The 20,595-nt window shown below is 43.7% G+C and overlaps 1 protein-coding gene across 1 annotated transcript in view; it reads right to left on the reverse strand.

Annotated features, from left to right (window-relative positions):
- Positions 1–355: 355 nt before the first annotated feature.
- The window catches only part of dgkza (diacylglycerol kinase, zeta a), a 113,851-nt gene continuing 93,611 nt past the window's right edge, over positions 356–20,595 (reverse strand). Inside the window, exons 25-28 of the mRNA XM_048607291.1 lie at positions 20,276–20,451; positions 6,412–6,510; positions 4,201–4,314; positions 356–901 (exon numbers count right to left, since the gene is read on the reverse strand). Of these exons, the coding sequence (XP_048463248.1) occupies positions 760–901; positions 4,201–4,314; positions 6,412–6,510; positions 20,276–20,451 (531 nt within the window). The 3' untranslated portion in view covers positions 356–759. The remainder of the gene's footprint in view (positions 902–4,200; positions 4,315–6,411; positions 6,511–20,275; positions 20,452–20,595) is intronic.

Below are 20,595 nucleotides of genomic sequence, written 5' to 3' on the forward strand. Positions count from 1 at the left end.
TCTCCATCTCACTGACTCTGACAATGGACTCAGCACTTATTCCAATATTTAAACTCCCTTCTCTTACTGCTCAGTCTCTTTGCCACCAAGTGTTGTTTGCCTATTTACTTCAATCGCATCCAGGGCAATTCTACATTCACATAGCAAGGGTTTTTCCTTGAATAATATAATTCCTTGCTGTCATACCAATATTTACTCAGAAATTTTTTTCCCCCTAATCACCCAAGCAACTTTTGCAAACATTAAAATAAGCACATTGAAATATTTGCAGCATTTTTACCAACATCTGTGTTCTTCCATCTACCAACTTATTTTTAAAAGGCTACATACATTGGTTTAAAGTATGTGTCCCTCATTCATTTTTTATCAGCAGGCTTTAAATTTATTACAAGCCAATTTCCAATCAGTCCTGTGGTGAGTTCTCAGTAGCAGATCACCCAGACTACATAAATGAAGCTGTCTCCGTGAGAGCTGGAATGCCTGGCACATAATAGTGGGCACAATAATGCAGTGTTAGACAAATGCTGATCGGAAGAGCTAGCAGAAAACGTGCATGATAATCTTCCAAACAATTACCGAAAGGAAAAGAAATTCACTTGTGACTCTCCAAGCCCAGGTTTACGCTGCCAGCTGTTTACCATTTATAACTGAAACGATGCTGTCATAGGTCAGCCGCTTTAGCATCGCAAAACACAGGGCAGGGAAAGAAAGTGCACACTCTGATATTAAAATCGGTCAAAAGGGAAATGTCAAATTTTCTCAGGGAGTGCCACACTGAAGTCCATACCGTGCTGCTTCCTGGCTTGACAATAGTCCCTGTGTCAACGCTGGTACAGATGTTGGTTTAAAGTCTGCTGCTGTTGTGTTCGATCGATGCACACTGGCTATCTTGGCACCTGTCCTACAGCAATAAGGAGAAAAAATTAGGTTATAACTTACAAATATCCTTCGATCAAAGGCTTTATCCTTCTCTCTCTTGTGAACACCTGACCATTTACTGCCCATTAGCAGATTCCTGATGCTGAACCATTTATAAATGGTTTTGCAATTTGTGGATTCCTGACTCTGAGTTGTTCGTCAGGGTCATCCGAGGGAGCGCTTGGTTATTTATGAGTGACCAGACAATCAGCATGGATTTCTGAAGCATGCCTGATTAATCTAGTGAAATGTTTTGATGAGATCATTAACATGCTGTGGATAAGGGACTGTCTGTGCTTATTATTTATATTCATTTCCTGGAATGTCTTTGTGGCACAGTGGTTATATACTCAAGTTCCACTAACCCTGGAGATGTGTCAGAACATATCTGAAAAGGGGCTGTATGGGTTAGAAATTGGTTGCAGGGTAGGAGACAGACAATAATGATGATAAAGGACCTTTATTCTCATTGTCAGGATGGTATTTACCTAGACATTTATGTTTGGGTTTAAATTTTCACTGTATACATCAATGGTTTGAGCAAAGGAATAGAGAGGCTTATAACAAAATTATGCAGATGGGGGAGCAGGAGGTTGCATAGACACATTGACAGACTGAGTGGGTCGACAAACCTGTGGCAATTGGAATTTCATGAAATAACTGTAAGTGTCATATATTCTGATTCCAAGAATCGTAAATTGGAGTATTTTGTTAGTCGGGAAAAACTAAAAACTATGAAGCAACAAATGAATGTCCGTGGACACAGAACACTGAAAGTTAGTGCACAGCCACAAAAAGTAAAAAAAAAACAAAATACCGTCCTTCATCTTAAGGAAACTGGAATACTAAAATGAGGAAATGATGTTTCAGTTGGACAAAACCTTGGTCTGACCTATTCTGCAGTATTGTGGTTAGTTCTGAAGAACAGATCTCAGGAGGAACATTGTTATGGAGATATGCTATCTGAAACATTAGAGTTTCATTGGCGGCGCATTTATATCAACATCTTGGACTTTTTTGAAAGGACATTTTGCCAAACAAAGAAGTCTACCTGCAGCAGGGAAAGGTGTTGCATTCGCAAAGAATACAAGTCATTCCACTGGAATCACTGAGTCTACAATACTTGGTTTGTGGGTGTGATAGAATTGAACACACAGAGAGATGTATTTTATATGGAACAACAGTGTTTGCCCTCTTTCTCTTCTCTGGCTGATTCATCAAACGTTCAGAGTTGATAACAGATTAGAAGGCCTCATCATTGCAAATGGAAGGTTCCAAAAGAGATATTCAAAATCTACAGCCGTCTCCAGAAAGGTGACTTCAGCAAGCCATGACTGATCCAGGCAGATAGCCCAGTGCCATCAGCTTGTGTGCAAAGTGACTTAGGCTGCAGACCAACATTTGGCAAAACTGTGAAGAAGAAGTTGGGAACAGGTCACAAATCCGAGATCGGGTAAGGGGAAAGAGGATAAAATTCTGAGGTCAGGGAGCTGGGAAGAAGCCTTAAGATGGAGGGTCAGGGAATGGAGGAATTGCAACATCTGGAGAAATTGCATAAAGGCCAAGGTTTACTGTGGAGAAAGTTGTGGAAGCTCTCCACAAATATGGACTTGGGGAAACCCCAACCCTTCAAACCAGCCGTGCTACATTTTGAAATTAAAATTACATGATGAAGGGAGTTGCCCTTACACATAAATGGCTCAAATTACATGTTTAAAATCTTATTTTCATTGAGAGTCGTTTTCCATAGTGCTGTTCTCATATTGAGGAATGATGAATGGACTGAACCACAGACAAGCCTGGGTAACGAACGGCTTTGGAAACAAGTGCGAGAAAATACTATGTGCACTCACCCGGTTCAAAAAAGAGGATTAAAGAGCCATTAGAAACAAAATGGCAGAGGGTTTGCCATGGGACCACCTACCCTCAGAGGACTAATGATAATGGCTAGTGACACTAAATATTTGATAGCAGTTGGAGTACAGAAATTCTCCCAATTTTCAAAGCTCTTAAGCTTGGAGCTCATTTCAATAATTTCCTGTCATTGGATAGATGCAAATACTGGTGGGACAAGGGATGGAGGAAGAGGGAAAAGGGCCTGGAGCCCAAGGAGAATGGGGGAATCCATTGCATCTGTGCAAAAACAGCATGCATTTATATAGCATCTTGAACAGAACAGAACCCCTCCAAGTGCTTTACAGGAGGACTAACAAGCAAAATTTGACACCAAGCCACTTAAGGAGGTCTTTGTTCACACGAGCTCAGTCAAAGAGGAATATTTAAGAAGTGTCACAAAACCAGAGAGGGGGCTGGAATTGAAAGAGCGGTTAAAGGCACATCCACCAGTGATGGAACAACAGAACTGGAGATGTGCAAGATGTCTGAACGGTCGGAGTGCAGAAATTCACAGCATTACTGGCCTGGAGGAGATCACAAATATGGCAAGGGGGGGCTATCATTGGAAACAACCATTGTTGTTGAGCGAGCAGGATATGTTGAATTGGGAGTCAAAACAGGTGTGAACAAGCAAGCGCCATCCGGATTCAGAACAGGCAAAAACTTTCAGTGGCCAAGACAATCAGGGAAACATCTGAAGTGTTATTTAACATTGCAAACCCATTCCAACAAATGGAGTGGGAATTATTTTCCAGAGATGCAGATTGAAAAAGACGATTATTTTGTCGTGAGCGAGTGAGTAGGCATTGCTCCCAACGAGCTGTGAGAGTCAGACATCCAGCAGAAGAGAAGGCTGTGCATTGTGTGCAGTTTTATGTTTAATTTAGAGTATTGGCTTTGGTTCCCAGTCAGCTTCGGAGGACCTGGGGATGGAGGGAGATCATGTTTATTCTCCCTCACTCCTACACCCCCACCCCAATTCAGTTCAATTCCTGAAGAATGCATCAAAACCCTTGAAACTGACATTTCTCCACCATTAATGTTCAATGCAGGTCACATCCATTTAAATTTGAACAATGCCCACAAACCATTTGGAACAGTTGATTCGCTTGTTTTCAAGAAAGAGGGGGGATGGGGGGGTGCAGGAAAGATGAATAAGAGCCACTTAGTTGCAGGATAGCTGCAGAGATGGATGGGAACCATGCGGTTCATAAAGAACAGGGAGTCTGGCTACTTTCTGTCCCGTTTTGAAACTGTGCATTGTGGAGTGCTTCTATCGAGCTCGGCTCTGCTCTGCACGTTCTCCCTGTGACTTCCCCCTCTTTTCAGGCACTGGCATTTTGTTTCGGTTTTGTGTCCATTTCCTTTTGAAGCTTTTTTCCTCACCTGCTGAGCAAAGGCTTTGACACTCTGAGCGACTCACTGTGGGCAAGTGCCTCAGCAACCGAACTGTCGCTAGAAATACGCTTCCTCTGGGATGTTTTCTGCAAATCCAAAATTCTGCAATGAGAATGAAAAACACAAATTGGCTATGAACTTAACATAGAGCAGGACAGCAAGTGAGGATGCGTGGTGTGTCAGAGAGAGAGAGAGAGAGAGATGTGAAAGATAGGCAGAGAGAGAGAGAAAGTGAAAGGAAAAGTGATACAGGGAATGAGAGAACGTGAGAAAGACTGTGAGAGAATAAAAAAGAACGAGGGAGAGAGTGAGAGAGACTGGGAGGGAGTGAAGCATTTAGCTACAGGAGAGAAACAGCACGATAGTGTGTGAGAGTGAGGTTTAGAGATGTTCAGTTCTTGAGGCAGAGTTTTGTGACTACTTCATGGCCCTAGTCTGCCTAGAGCTTTCTTTTTCACTTCCAGATCGCTAACAGGTTGGCGAAAATTAATTGCTAAAGCTCCTTCAGTGGCCTTGTCATGACCCCCTTTCTCATTTGTTCAATTCTGCAGTTTTCCTAAATAGACACAACTTCTTCCAAAAAGTAATTGCAAGGACAGTCTATCCTGTTTATTGAAAAGAGGTTTTCCCTCTATCTTGGTGCAATGCAATGCACAGTGAACTTAGAAACAGAGCAAATAGGAGTAGGAGTAAGCCATTCAGCCCATCCAACCTGCTCTGCTGAAAGCTGAAAATATCCCCGTGCGGCTCAGCTTGGAGCATTACTGCCTCGGAATCAGGTGATTGTATTCAATGCCCACTCCAGGTACTTGAGCAGCTAGTTCAGGCTGGTACTCCAGGACAGTACTGAGAGTGCTGCACTGCCAGAACTGCTGTTTTTGGGGTGAGATGTTAAATCATCTGCCCTCTCAAGTAACATGAAAGGGCCCATTGAACTGTTCAAAGAGAAAATAAACCACGGGGAAATTCCCCTCATCGATTCAACAAACATCATTAAAGACTGATGAACACGTGCAACATTCCCACTAAACTGCGAGGGTCGTGGGGTGGGGTGTGGGGGTGTTGGTGAGGTCCGGCATGGACTGGGAATGGTGGGAGGAGTATGTCAGGTGACAGGTCCAGTCTGGTGGAGGTTTGGATCTGGCAGCAGGGGACACGGGGTTTATGGAACAGGGGTGTAAGTTCTCTGGGGAAGGTGTAGTTGGGGCTGTGTGAGCTAAGGATGGGCTGAGTTGAACAGTTTCTCATGAGTTAGACAATACATTTAATAGCCTAACTTTTCCAGAGCAACTATTTTACTTAATTTCATTGGAACCCTCTGAAGCCAGTGATTTAAACGGAGACTTTCGGAAGGTCCGAGGCAGAGAGGAATTGCCCAGTGGAATCTTCAATTTCCCAGGTAATTCCTCAGGAGTCTGTTCCAATGGGGATCCCACAGGGTTCCCATGCACACTTCCCATCTACACTGGAAATAACAACTGTCTGGCCAGTGGAAGGTCTGGGCTATGATTTATAACAGCTGGCTGACGGTGATCACAGCAGACGTGGCCCAAACATTCCCCTGGATTGCAGCAAATAATGCAAGTACTTTCACTGTTGTAGACTGCACTGCTTATAAGGTTAATGGCTGCGGCCACAAACCTTAACAAGGGGTGAGTGTGTGTGAGAGTTTGTGTGCGCGTGCGTGTGCCTACACCCTGCGTTTGACTTCACTCAGTATGGAAGTAATCTCGGTCATCCAGCATTCACCAAGGCCTCTTTGACAACCTTTCTAAACTCGCTGCTCTCTGCCATCCCAAAGGAGAAAGACAGCAGTTGCATGGGAATGCTGAATTTTACATATTGCATACCAGCCTGACTCAGTCCATTTATCGCTGCCCCTTCATTGCTGGGTCTAAAGCCTAGAATTTAACAGTTGGCAGCGCTGTAACAGCACCTTCATTATGTGCACTGTTATGATTCAAGACGCCTGACCACTGCCTCCTCAAGGTCAACCAGAGACGAGTAATGAACGTTGGTCTGGTCAGAAACACCCACTCCCTGAGAATGAAGTTTGCTAACGTTCTTAATGCCCGCACAGCAAGGAGGTCGCAAATCATCATCAATGGGCACTGCTGATTTGTACAAACACATGCAGTTGGTATAAAAGAATAGTGCCTGCAGTGAAGACACAACATAATAACAAAGGAATGACAGTACCTCTTCTTCACAGGAAAGGGGAAACCAGAGTGTGAGGAGAAGAGAGACTTCTTGTGACGTCTGGTAAGGGCTTCGCTGTCAGAATGAGGGCTCGTAGGGCTGAGGTGGGGTGGGGGGACGGGGGAAGAAGGAAAGGACAACAGAAAGAGGAGAGAACACAGAAGAAAGACAAGAACATTTTAATTGGAAGCTGCAAGGTGCGACAGAGAATCATAAACGACCAGACACTGGGCAGGGGGGTGGTGGCTGGGGGAGAGCAGGGTGTGGTGGTGGTGGTGGTGGTGGTGAGGAGGCTCAGTGTCATTTGCAAACCCAGTAAAGACCCACTTTCAAAATTCTCCGAACGTTCCTCTGCCAAGTATCACCCTTGATCAAACTCTCGGGTTCCAGATTCATCGAACATTTGATCAAAGTACTGCCACAGAGGCTGGGACTAACTGAAGCTGTACGCAGAGGGGTACAGAATGATGGGCACAACAAGATCAGCTGGCTCATCAAGACCAACCACCTTCATGAAGGGCTGTAACATGGTGGAGGTAACATTTCTGAACCCCTTCCTCCCACAGCCATGTAATCTCTTGGAAAAACCCTGAATTAAACAAAAAAAAAGTTCCACTTCATTTGTAAATCAGAAACACAATTTTGGATGTGAAGACCTATATCCAGACCCGTGTTTCAGAGGACGGACTGATGGAGACGGTGTTTCCTTGGAGCTGCACCTCAAGCTAAACAGATCGCACCAAGGCCTGCCTTGCAATTTGTTTGTTTCGTTTAGACTTGGCACTTCCACCACTAGATACGACAGCCACTTCATACACTCTTGCTGCTCCCCCACCCCTTCCCTGAAAATGTCAAGTTATGGATGTCAAAATCAACGACCCTTGTGGTAAATTCCGGGTGGTGTCTGTGGGAGGACAGGCTCCAGGCTGGCTGATTGTCCAGCCAGAGGAGAAAAATCAAAACAAGTGTCTCCAATGCATCACAGAGTGATCAGAAACACTGCAAAAAGCCTGACTGCAGATCACTGCTGAGCACAGATCTTCACATGACAGGACCGATGTCTTCATGTTATGTCTGGCAGTGAAATGGCGTGTCTATATTTGAAAAGAAAACGTCAACAGCAAACATCAGACAGGCCTTGGCGCAATTGGTTCAGACAGGCGTGCAGCTTCAAGGAATCGCAGTATCTCTGAGCAAATGACAAGGGTTCTCCTGGAATAAAAACGGTCTCAAAGTCAGCAGCAGCTTCAGGTACAGTGTTAACCCGGAGGGAAAATATATTTCAAAACTTTTTTTTTTTTGCTGGCTGGCCAGTATTTTTATTGCCTGTCCCTGGTTGCCCTCGAGATTGACCTGCCTTCTCGAATCGCTGCAGTCCACATGCTCTGAAGGGTTTTATGAAATAAATGCGAGGGAAAGGATGAGCATGGTTGCTGATGGGATGGCCATTGATTTAAGATCATCTCCAGAAAAGCAAAGAGATAGGTTGGGAGATGTTGAGATAACAAGGTGTAGAGCTGGATGACCACAGCAGGCCAAGCAGCATCAGAGGAGCAGGAAAGCTGGCGTTTCGGGCCTAGACCCTTCTTCAGAAAGTCGGGAGATGTTAACAGGGAAGACGGTTCGGGAATCTCGGTCAGAAAAGGAAGCAGTGACCACTCACAGCAGGGAATAAATATTTCATCAAAAAGCAACTGAAGCAGGTTTTGGCCTAAAAGCAGAGGAATGGGATTAGTTAGAGGGCCTTTTTCAGAGAAATGCCACAGGCAAACTGCCCAAATGGATGACTTCTACGCGGTAAAAGTCTATGTTCGCACTTAATTATTCAAAACAAGTTCAATTCCTTCCTTCTACAAATGGGAGCAGCGTACTTTTGAAGCATTTTCTCTGCAGCAGTGACCAGAGTAAAAGCATTTGGTCATGTGAAGTTACCACCCACGGCTGTACCCAATGCAACTTTGTCACAATTACTCCACGCAGGTCAATACAAATCTGTCTTTTACCGGTCGAGATGTGACAGAGCCTCCCCTGCATGCCTCAAGCACGCATTGGCCTGTCACTCTCCCATCAATATCCTATCTACTGCTCACCCAGTGAGCCCTCCTGATGGTAAGCATTTACTGAAAAAATTAGAAAAGTCAAAGGTAAATAATTACCTAAAAATCTTGCTGCATCACTTGTCATCAACTCTCATTACCTGCCAGCTCCTAACAAAGTACCTGATTTCAGTCTGCAATCAATCTACTCCCTTCAAGACAGGGCACTACAGGTGTCTATTTCTGAACAGCTCACTGTCTATTGAGTTACGCAGACGAGACAAAACCTCCTTCCAATCTGCAAATGGAAGCTGGACCACTGCCTGTGACCGGGCTGACAGGCTATTATAGTGCTGATATTGAGCTCATGATGCCTGTGCGTTCTTTTTGCGAAACGACTGCTACTTGTCTCTGCCATTTCACCAGCAACACCGCAAGACATTTTTCTCATAACTAACCCCCAGTAAAACTTTCAACAGAAGCAAATAAAAGGGATGCCAGTCCCGAGCCTCAGCGTTCATTCCTGGCTAAATGCCGCTTTTAAATAGACGTCCCATTCATATTCATGATGCTATGGGACACGGACTGTTTATACTTTGAGACACTGCAACAGACAACGAAGTGAAAACGCTCTCCTCAAAAATCTCCCAAATGATGAGTGTTGTGATTCAGTGAGTAACATGCCAGGCAGGAGTTCAATGGACATGGCACAGAGAGACGGAGTTCCAAGCAATTAATTACAGAACATGATTTGCATAGTACTTTAATAAACACTGTGAGGAGTTTCTTTTGTAAAGTATGTGGTGGGTTGGGAATTATACTGTGCAATTTCTCCACTTACACACAGACAAGTACCAGACAGCTCAACTCTGATTCTGAGTGTCTCTTATTGAATTTTACTTTTTCTCCCCTAGGATTTCACAACGGTGACAGAGAAGGTTTTGAGAAAAAGGAATCATTGCTTTCAGGTATAAAACTCTTGAAAGGTATTTATCTGCAGACAACATTTTAAGTTGCAGCACTTCAGCATGCATTGGCAAGAGGAAGGCTTGTACATGTATCCCCAAACTGATCTTACTAAAATCACCCTCCTTATTCTGTGACTATGTCCCCTGGTCCTAGACTTGCTCACGAAAGGAAACAACCTTTCCGCATGTACATTGCCAACCTCCTTAAGCCTTTCGTAAGAGTCTTCCAACACATCATCTCTCATTCTTCCATATTCCAAAGAGTACAGGGCAATCCACTCCACCACTCCTGGCTCTCTCCCTCTATCCCTGGTACAGCCTAGTGAACATTCTCTAGAGTGTCCTCAATGCCACCATATCTTTTCTTACGTAAGGGATCCAAAAGTTTTCACAGCTGTGGTCTGACTGGTGCCTTGCATAGTTTTAGAAAAACCTCCCTAGTTTTATTCTCCATTCCTTTTGAAAGAAAGGCCAGCATTCCATTTGCCTTCCCTATTGCCCAGAAAACTTTTTGGGATTCATGAATGAGCACTTTCAAATCCCTCTGTTCCGTAGCTTTCTGCAGTCTTTTTCCACTTAAATACTATCCAGCACCTCGGAAATGCGGCAGTTACAAAACTGGGACTGCTTTCGACGTCTAGGGCTCCCAATGTTGAGGTGGCTATCCCACGTCGGCCTCCTGTGAACAGTGTTCATCGTTCGCACGGAAGGAAACCGCCTGCAAAGCAGTAACATAAGCCTGGCAGATGGAGTTTCGACTTGTCCAAACGGTGCTTCCTATGTGGTGGTGCTTATTCAAACCAGCTGCTGGAAAGCTTGATCTGCATCAATGCTTGTCGCTTATCGGCGAATTCAATAACAAAGCCCAATACTGCCAGAAGGTTGCCGTGTACACATTCCACATCAACAAAGCAGCAGCAAGTAGCCAATGCAGATGCTAGTGGCCCTGAACGTACTTTTGTGTTCTCTTTTGAGCACAGCAGCGAGCCACATGTGACAGTCACCATCAGATGCCAGAACTACCTGTTCCCATAGACACAGCAGCATCCGTCAGTGTCACTGGAAACAAAATGCACATCAAACTTCAAGACTGTAAACCAGGGAACGGGAAAATCTTTCCCTTTCAAAGGCAACAGCCCACTGAAAGTGCTCAGGATGTTTGATACGCTAGTCCCATTCAAAGACATTAGAGTGCGCATACATTATACTCAACATGGATTCGTGAGGGGTAGATCATGCCTCACAAACCTTATTGAATTCTTTGAAGAGCTGGCCAAACACGTGAATGAAGGTGGAACAGTGGATGTGGTATGCATGGATTTAAGTAAGGCGTTTGATAAGGTTCCCCATGGTAGGCTCATGCAGAAAGTAAGGAGGCATGGGATAGGGGGAAATGTGGCAGATTGGATTCAGAATTGGCTGACCCTTGGAAGACAAAGGGTGGTAGTGGACAGAAAACATTCAACATGGTGCCCAGCTACAAGTCGTGTACCACAAAGATCAGTTCTGGGTCCTCTTCTATTTGTGATTTTTGTAAATGATTTGGATGTAGGAGTGGAACGGTGGATTAGTAAGTTCGCGGATGATACGAACGTGGGTCGAGCTGTGGATAGTGCGGAGGGCTGTTCTAGGTTACGAAGGGACATTGATAGGATGCAGAGCTGGGCTGAGAAGTGGCAGATGGAGTTTAACCCTGAAAAGTGTGAGGTGAATCATTTTGAAAGGACAAATTTGAAAGCAGAATACAGGGTTAACGGAAAGATTCTTGGCAGCGTGGAGGAGCAGAGGGATCTTGGGGTTCATGTTCACAGTTCCCTGAAAGCTGCCACCCAGGTGGATAGAGTTGTCAAGAACGCATATGGTGTGTTAGCTTTCATTAATAGAGGGATTGAGTTCAAGAGCCGTGAAGTTATGCTCCTGCTATACAAAAGCCTGGTTCAGCCACATCTGGAGTATTGTGTCCTGTTCTGGTTGCCTCATTACAGGAAAGATGTGGAGGTGTTGGAAAAGGTGCAGAGGAGGTTTACCAGGATGTTGCCTGGAATGGAGGGAAGGTCTTACGAGGAAAAGTTGAGACAGCTTTTCTCCTTAGAACGACGAAGGATGAGGGGTGACTTGATAGAGGGGTACATAATGATCAGAGGTATAGATAGAGTGGACAGCCAGAGACTTTTTCCTAGGGTGGAGGTAGCTATTACGAGGGGGCATAGGTTTAAAGTGAGTGGAGGTAGATATAGGGGAGATGTCAGAGGTAGGTTCTTTACTCAGAGAGTGGTCGGGGCGTGAAATGCATTGCCAGAGAGGGCAGTGGAGTCGGCCTCATTAGGGGCATTTAAGTGGCTATTAGATAGGCATATGGATGATAGTATAAGATAGGGATGGAGGTCAGATAGACCTTAGGTTTAGTGTATAAGTTCAGCACAATATCATGGGCTGAAGGGCCTGTACTGTGCTGTGCTGTGCTGTTCTATGTTCTATGATTATACAGTGTCATACCTGAAGGATGTCACATGTTTATCAGTTTCCTAGAAATCTGCACAACTGCAGTTACTTTGGCAGTTGCTCTGTATACCAACCACATTCTGAAATTACATCAGGAAACTGAAAGGTGTTGTGCATACTAATGTGCACCCAGTCATGCAACAGTGACAAATGTTACTTCACAGCTGAAAGTGAACAGAGAAGGAACATTTCGATTTCAGTTGCACAAAATTCTTAAGGGGTCGGGTGAGTAGCCAGAGGTCGTGGTGCACATTGGTACCAATGACATAGGTAGAAAGAGGGATGGGGTCCTGCGGAGTGAGTACGGGGAATTAAGGAAGAGGCTGAGAAACAGGACCTTGAGGGTAGTAATCTCCAGGCTACTACCAGTGCCACGTGCTAGTGAGGCAAGGAACAGAAAGATAGTACAGATGAATGTGTGGCTAAGGGTGGTGCAGGGGGCAGGGTTTCAAGTCCTTGGATTATTGGGACCTCTTCTGGGGCAGAGGTGATCTGTACAAGAGGGATGGGTTACACCTAAACTGGAGGGGAACCAATATCCTCGCGGGGAGGTTCGCTAGTGCGACTCAGGAGGGTTTAAACTAGAGAGGCAGGGGGTTGGGAACCAGAGCAGCAGGCCAGCAAGTGGAGGGACTGAGGGGAAGGTAGATGTTAGGACCAGTAAGTCAGAAAGAAAGGACACATACATGAATGCAATGCCACGAACGGGCTCAAGCGTGCTTATTTCAATGTAAGGAGCATTAAAAAACAAAGCAGATGAGCTTAGAGCCTGGATCAGTGCACGGGACTATTATGTTGTGGCCATTACAGAGACTTTGTTGAGAGAGGGACAGGACTGGCTGCTCAATGTTCCAGGGTTTCATTGTTTCAGACAAGATAGAGAGCAAGGTAAGAGAGCCACAAATAAGGATACGTCAGACCTTGCGGAAAGATACCAAATTGAGGGAGGGCAAATTATGTCAGTATTAGGCAGGATCTAGGGAGTGTTAATTGGGAGGAGCTGTCATCAGGCAAGTCCACATTTGACATGTGGGAACTGTTTAAAGACCTGCTGGGGAGAGTTCAAGACCGGCATGTTCCAGTAAGGAGGAAGGACAAGGATGGCAAGGTAAGGGACCACTGGATAACTTCGGACATTGTGAATTTAGTCAAAAGGGAAAAAGAAACATTTGTAAGGTTTAGGAAGCTAAAATTGTTCGGGGCCTGTGAGGAAAGCAGGAAAGTACTCAAACAGGGAATTAGGAGAGCAAGAAGGAGCCATGAAATGACCTTAGCAAGTAAAATTAAACAGAATCCTTAGGCATTCTATAGATACATTAAAAACAAGAAGATAACTAGGAAGAGGGTAGGACCACTCAAGGATAAAGGAGGGAACTTGTGCTTGGAGGCAGAGAATGTGGGTGAGATCCTAACTGAGTATTTTGCATCGGTATTCACCCAGGAAAAGGATATGGAGGATGGTGAGATTTGTGTGCAGCATGCTAATATGCTGGGGCATTTTGAGATCAAGAAAGAAGTTGGATCTCTTGAAGAACATTAAGGTGGACAATGTGCACCTTAATGTGCCCGATGATATCTACCCCACGTTACTGAGAGAGGCGAGAGAGGAGATTGCTGGGGCTTTCACCAAGATATTTATATCCTCGCTGGCCACTGGAGAGGTCCTGGAGGACTGGCAATTGGTTAATGTCGTTCCTCTGTCCAAGAAGGGAAACAGGGATAATCCAGGATACTACAGACCAGTGAGTCTGACATCGGTGCTTGGGAAGCTATTGGAGAGAATTCTTAGGGATTGGATTTACACATATTTGGAAAAGCATGGCCTAATAAGGGACAGTCAACATGGCTTTGTGCAGGGCAGGTCATGTCTTACTAACTTGATTGAAGTTTTTGAGGAGGCAACAAAAGTGATCGATGAGGACAGAGCAGTGGATGTTGTCCATGTGGATTTTAGTCAGGCTTTCGACAAGGTCCCTCATGGCAGGCTCACCCAGAAGATTAAGGTGCATAGGATCCATGGTAACTCGGCTGAGTGGATTCAGAATTGGCTTGTCCATAGGAAACAGAGGGTAATGGTGGAAGGGTGTTTTTCAGGCTGGAGATCCGTGGCTAGTGGTGATCTGCAGTGATCCGTACTGAGACCTCTGCTGTTTGTGATATATATAAATGACTTGGATGAAAATATAGATGTGTGGTTTAGCAAGTTTGCAGACGGTACAAAGATCGGTGGAGTTGTGGATAGTGTAGAAGGTTGTCAAAGAATACAAGATATAGTTCAGTTGCGGATAATGGAGGAGAAATAACAGATGGAGTTTAGTCCGCCTAAGTGTGAGGTGCTGCACTTTGGGAGATCAAATATTAAGGAAAGGTACACAATGACAGGACCCTGAACAGCATTAATATACAGACGGATCTTGGAGCTCCCTGAAAGTAGCCACACATGTTGAAGAAAGCATATGGCATGCTTGCCCTTATTGGTTGGGGAACTGAGTACAAGAGTCAGGATGTCATGTTGCAGCTTTAAAAGACTTTGGTTAGGCCACACATTGAGCATTGCGTTCAATTCTGGTCACCACATTACAGGAAGGATGTGGAGGCTTTGGAGACGGTGCAGAAGAGGTTTACCAGGATGCTGCCTGGATTAGAGGGTATGAGCTATAAGGAGAGGCTAGAAAAACAAGGGTTGTTTTCTCTTGAGAGACACAGGTTAAGGGGAGGCTTGATAGAAATCTATAAAATTATGAGATGCATAGATAGGGTTGATGGTCAGAATTGACATGTCTAATACAAGGGGGCATACATTTAAGGTTAGAGGTGGCAAGTTCAAACAGGGGCAAGTTTTGTTTTTATACAGAGAGTGGTAGAAGTCTGGAACGCGCTGCCAGGGGTGGCGGTGGAGGCAGATATGATAGTCCCTTAAATCCCCCTGTTAGATAAGCACATGAATATGCAAGGAATGGAGGGATATGGACCAAGGGCAAGCAGAAGGGCTTACTTTCATTTGGCATTATGTTCGGCACAACATTGTGGGCTGAAGGATCCGTTCCTGTGCTGTACTGTTCTACGTTCTTATGTTCTATGATTTCAGCATGATTGAAGAAGTTGGGGTGGAACCCACCCATGGGTCTTAACCATACAGTAGTGAGAACAAGATTAGAATCTGTGTTCGCGTGCAGTCACCAAATCAAACCAAAATAACGAGAACGACGTTTGACTGTGACAACTGATGATATCACAGAGAAAGTGAATGGTGCTAAACACTTCGCTAAACTTGATCTCAATGTAGTGTACCATCAACTTGAACTGCAGGAGAATTGTGGCATCTTACATAATCCTTCACTCACACGGAACTTTCTTGAAACAAAAGGCTCAACTTGAGAGTCAATTCAGCAGCTGAGGTATTTGAGCACATTAATTAAAGGCACGTTGAACATTCAACTCACTGGAGATAACCTCAAGACAGAGCTATGTGTGCCTATGTGATCCTACAGGATGTCCTATGTGATCCTACAGAATCCTACATAGATCACACCTTATGCAACAGGAATTTTTCAACGTAAGATGTGTGTTCAGCTTTGCAGGGGTCTCAGCTGATCTACAAAATGTCAAAGGCATTGTAGACGCTTGACATCTTACAAACGCACAAGACGTTCAAGAGTCTGTCATGGCTTATCACTTCCTGAGGCTCACCAGGCTACACCGCCACATATCGGAAAGTTGCAGAAATCCGCCATGAAGAAAACCACCTAGCTTGTCACGGATGCAAGCCTGGCTGATAAGGGGCAGCTCTTGGCCAGAAAGATAAAGGATACTAGTGAACAATTCATATAGCAAACCACTCTCTCGAATAGAGCATAGAATACTCAAACTACAAGAAGGTGAGCTTTGAGTAAAAGCCAGGTAAATTCAATCACGTGGACTATCTTTCACAACGACCGTGATTCAGTCTTACTAGTCGTAAAGGATAGGTTATCATTGCCATTTAAACCACACGAGTTTAAAAGTTGTTGAAATTAGCTGACATCGAAGTGGCAACAGAACAAGATGACATATTGCGACTGTACGGCAGCTACGGAAACGTGAAATTGGAAACAGAGCATTTACAACTGGGATCACTCACATTACAAAGTCTTTTAATATATATAGATAAGGAGCAAGAGAGCAACCAGTGAAAGGGTAGATCCACTCAATTTATGTGGGGGTCGGAGGAAGTGGGTGAAGTCCGAAACTTTGCATCAGTATTCATAAAGGAGAAGGACACAGTGGATGGTGAGTCTCGGGAGGGGTATTTTTAAAATTCTAGGTCTTGACATTGTGAAAAAGGTGGTGGTGTTGGATATTTTGAAAGGTGTTAAGGTAGACAAGTTCTCAGGACTTGATGGGATCTATCCCAGAATGCTGAGGGAGGCAGGTGAGGAAATTGCCAGAGCCTTGTATGAAACGTTTGTATCCTCTTTAGACACAGGAGAGGTCCCAGAGGACTGGAGAACAGCCAAAGGTGTTCCTTTGTTTAAGAAGGGCAACAGGGATAATTTGGGAAATTACAGGCCGGTGAGCCTTAGGTTAGTGGTAGGGAAATTATTGGAGAAGATTCTTAGGGATAGAGTTTGCTGGCCTTTGGAAAAATATGGACTTATTAGCGAGAGGCAGCATGGCTTTGTGTGGGGAAGGTCATATCTCAAACTTGACTGAGTCTTTTGAGGGAGTGATAAAGATGATTGATGAGGGCGGGGCAGTTGATGTTGTCTGCATGGATTTTTAGCAAGGCCTTTGACAAGGTCCCTCATGGCAGGCTGATACAAAAGATGAAGTCACATGGGATGCGTGGTGAGCTGTTTAGATGGATGCAGAACTGGTTTGGTCATAAAAGACGGAGAATAGCGGTAGAAGGGTGATTTTCAGATTGAAGATCTGTGACCAGTGATCTCAGGGATCAGTGCTGTGACCCCTGTTGGTAGCACTATACATAAATGATTTTGAGGAGATTGTAAGTGGCCTGATTAGTAAGTTTGCGGATGACACAAAGATTGGGGCAGTATGGACAGTGAAAAGGATTGTCAGAGGATATAGATAGGCTAGACGCTTGGACGGAGAAATGGCAAACGGAGTTTAATCTGGACAAATGCAAGGTGATGCCTTTTGGGAGATCTAATACAGGAGGGAAGTGCACAGTAAAATGGCACTACCATTAGGAGTATCAACATTCTAGGTGTATAGGTCCACCATTCTCTGAAAGTGGCAACGTAAGTGAATAATTGGTCAGGGCACAGAGTATAAAAATTGGCAAGTCATGTTGCAGCTGTGTAGGACTTCAGTTAGGCCACGTTGGAAATATTGTGTACAGTTCTAGCGACCACACAACCAGAAGGATGTGGAAGCTTTGTTACAGAAACAGTTTACAGGATGTTGCCTGGTTTGGAGAGCATTAGCTACGAGGACAGCTACAACTTGGTCCGTTTAACCTTTGGGGGTGACCTGATAGAAGTTGGCAACATTATGAGAAGCATGGAGAAAATAGATAGGCAGAATATTTTTCCCAGGGAGGAAATGTCAATTACTAGGGGACATAGGTTTAAGGTAAAAGGTGGTTTGTTTAAAGGAGATGTGAGAGGCAGGTTTTTTTTTTACACAGAGCGTGATAAGTATCTGGAATGCGGTGCCAGACAAGATGGTGAAGGTGGATACAATAGCAACATTTAACAGGCACCTTGACAGATATATAAATAGACAGGGAATAGAAGGATATGGACAGCTTCGAATCAAAGGCTTTTAGTTCAGAAAGGCATGTGTTTTGTGGGTCAAAGGGCCTGTTCCTGTGCTGTCCTTTGTTGTTTGTCTTCAATGTTCGAAACAAGCTCACCATGACAATCAGACCTGATCTTATGCATCAATTGCATTGCCTTCCACAATCATTATTATAGGCATAGCACAAGGAGGTCACCAGGAAATTATCAAAACCAAACAACTGCTCAGGGGGAGATGTGGTTCCAGGAATTGACTGCACAACAAAGCAAAAAAAAAAAAAAAAAATCAGTGTTTGCCATGTTAAGCAACTGCAAAATCAAATCCTCATGATCCTCGAGATGTCTGAATTACCTTCAGAACCATGGAGTGAAGCTGATGCTGATTTTGCAAATTTGCCCACTATCGAACACTGCTTGTTGTGTTTGAAGTGTACAACAGATTACCAACTATTTGAAAGAAATCTGTAATTCCAAAGTTTAACAAGATTTTCACTTTGTCACTTCTCACTATCTGAGGGACTCCAAACAATGAATGACCATTCAGCAGCTATGAGCTGAGAAAATTTGCAAATTATTTCTGTTTCATTCATCACACAAAAATAATCACACCTTTTTGGCTTTGAGCTAATAGAGCAGTCAAGAAATTCATGAAAACTCTGAAAAAAGTATCATAAAGAGCTGTCAGCTGTCAGCAAATCTTGGTGGGAACAATTATATCACATTCCTCATCTTTACAGAGTGACTCTTTAGTAGATTACTAGAAAGTCTTCTGCTGCGCTTATTTTCACACATCTTATGCACACATATTTTCCTGGGCTACCCTGCACAGCTAATGATCATATGGGGCTGAATGAAAGTACATGCATTGCAAAACATCAAATTTACAGCTACACTACTAAAGCACCAAAAACACCAGCCACAAACGTGGAAACTGATTTCATCAATGGCGTCTCTGATCAAAGTTAATAAATGCCCTACTCATGAGAGGAAGCGCCCACCGTACTTCAGTGATTATATTCCTTTGGGAACTACTTTCAGTTCATGAACAAATCTTTCATCTAATTGTACATGATTGAGTGCATTGCTAAATTAACACAAAAGGTAGTATATATAACTGTTACTGTTTATGCTCACATTTATTGTTTATATTTTTGGAAATAAGCCACTGAAACACAATACATTTCTCATTTACCAAGAAGGGAAGGGGTGCAGTGTAATGAAAATTGCATTGGATATTTTGTCCTTTTTAGGTTACTATACACATGTACCAGCAGAGGAAACTAAAAGGAGAATAGAGGAATCCAGGTCTGGTCTGGCTAGTGCTTTGTACAGTTTTAGAAAGACATTTCTACCTTTATTCTCCATTCTCTTTGACATAATGGCCAACACCCTATCTGCTTTCCCTATTAATTGCTGAACTTGGATGCTATCTTAATGTGATTCATGCACTAGGACTTCCAAATCCCTCTGTGCTACAGCTTTCTACCGTCATTCCCTATTTAAATGGCATTCAGATCTTTTTAAACTGCCAAAGTTCATTACCTCACATTTTCCCACATTATAATTCTTTACCAAGTTTCTGACCACTCATATAACCTGTCCATATCCCTCTATAAACACTTTGCATCATCCTCGCTTCGTGCCTTCCTGCCTAGTTTGTGTTAGCTGCAAACTTACCAAAGTAAGTCCACTTCCGCCATCCATATCATTAACGTATATTGTAAATGATAGTGGCCCCAGCACTGATTGCTATGGCATTCCAGAAGTTACAGGTTGCCATCCTGAAAATGCACATTTTTTCCTCTATCCATGGTAATATACTACCCCAACACCATGGATCTTAACTTATTGAGTCACTATATGTGTGGCAACTTATCAGATGCCTATTTGAAATCTAAATATTCAGTGCCTCCTCTTTACCTCTGCTGCTTGTTACCTCCTCAAAAACTGCAATAAATTTGTTAGGTATGATTCATGAAGCCATGTTGGCTCTGTTCGATTATTTCTAAGCTCTCTGCTGTTATATCTTTTATAGTAGATTCTAACATTTTTCCAGTGACAGATGTTAAGCTAACTGGCCTATAGCTACCTGTTTTTTTGTCTACCTCCATTTTTGAATAAAGGTGTTACACTGGAAGTTTTCTAATCCTCATGAATCTTTAAGAATCTAAGGATTCCTGGAAGATTATGACTAGTGTACCTGATATCTCTGCAACTACTTCCTTTAAAATCCTTGGATGCATTCCTTCAGGTCCAGGGGACTTATAGGTCTTGATCCCCATGTGGTTCCCTACTACTTTTCTATGGTGTTAGTTATTCTATTTATTTCCTACCCTCTTTAGCCTCTTCATTTCCTAGTATTTTGGAATGCTATCAGAGTTCTCTATTTTGAAAACTGGTGCAAAGTATTTATTCAACTCCTTTGCCATTTCCGCGTTATCCATTTTATTTCCCCAGCCTCGTTTTCTAAGGGCGCACTATTCAGACTCGGATGTATTCTGTATATAATGTTTGTACAAGCTGATACAGCTTCCCTGGGTAAACACTATCAGGTATTACCTGCAAGGAATTAAAATGTTATACATCCAGTAAGAAGGTGCTGAAGCTCCCTTACCTTGGAACAGGTGATAATGGTGGTGAGGAAGAGCATGATGGGAAGGTGAAGGAGCAAGGTGAGCCAACTAAATCAGGCATTCCTGGGGAGGTGCTCACTGCCTTGGTGATTACAAGCTCTGGGTCCAGGATGAAGAGCTCATCTTGGGAAATGTCAGTCACATAATGTAAGTGTTCCTGAAAGGGAGTGCAGAGAAATTAACTATTCAAGTTTATAAAGGTGTCTGGAAAGGAAAGGAAATAAACATTCACATTCATATTCCACCCTTCTCAACGTGAGGACATTCCAAACTGCGTATTGGCAAATTATGTACTCTTGAA

The sequence above is a fragment of the Rhincodon typus genome, chromosome 17 (assembly GCF_021869965.1).
Source record: "Rhincodon typus isolate 14 chromosome 17, sRhiTyp1.1, whole genome shotgun sequence".
In the NCBI taxonomy this organism is placed as follows: Eukaryota; Metazoa; Chordata; class Chondrichthyes; order Orectolobiformes; family Rhincodontidae; genus Rhincodon; species Rhincodon typus.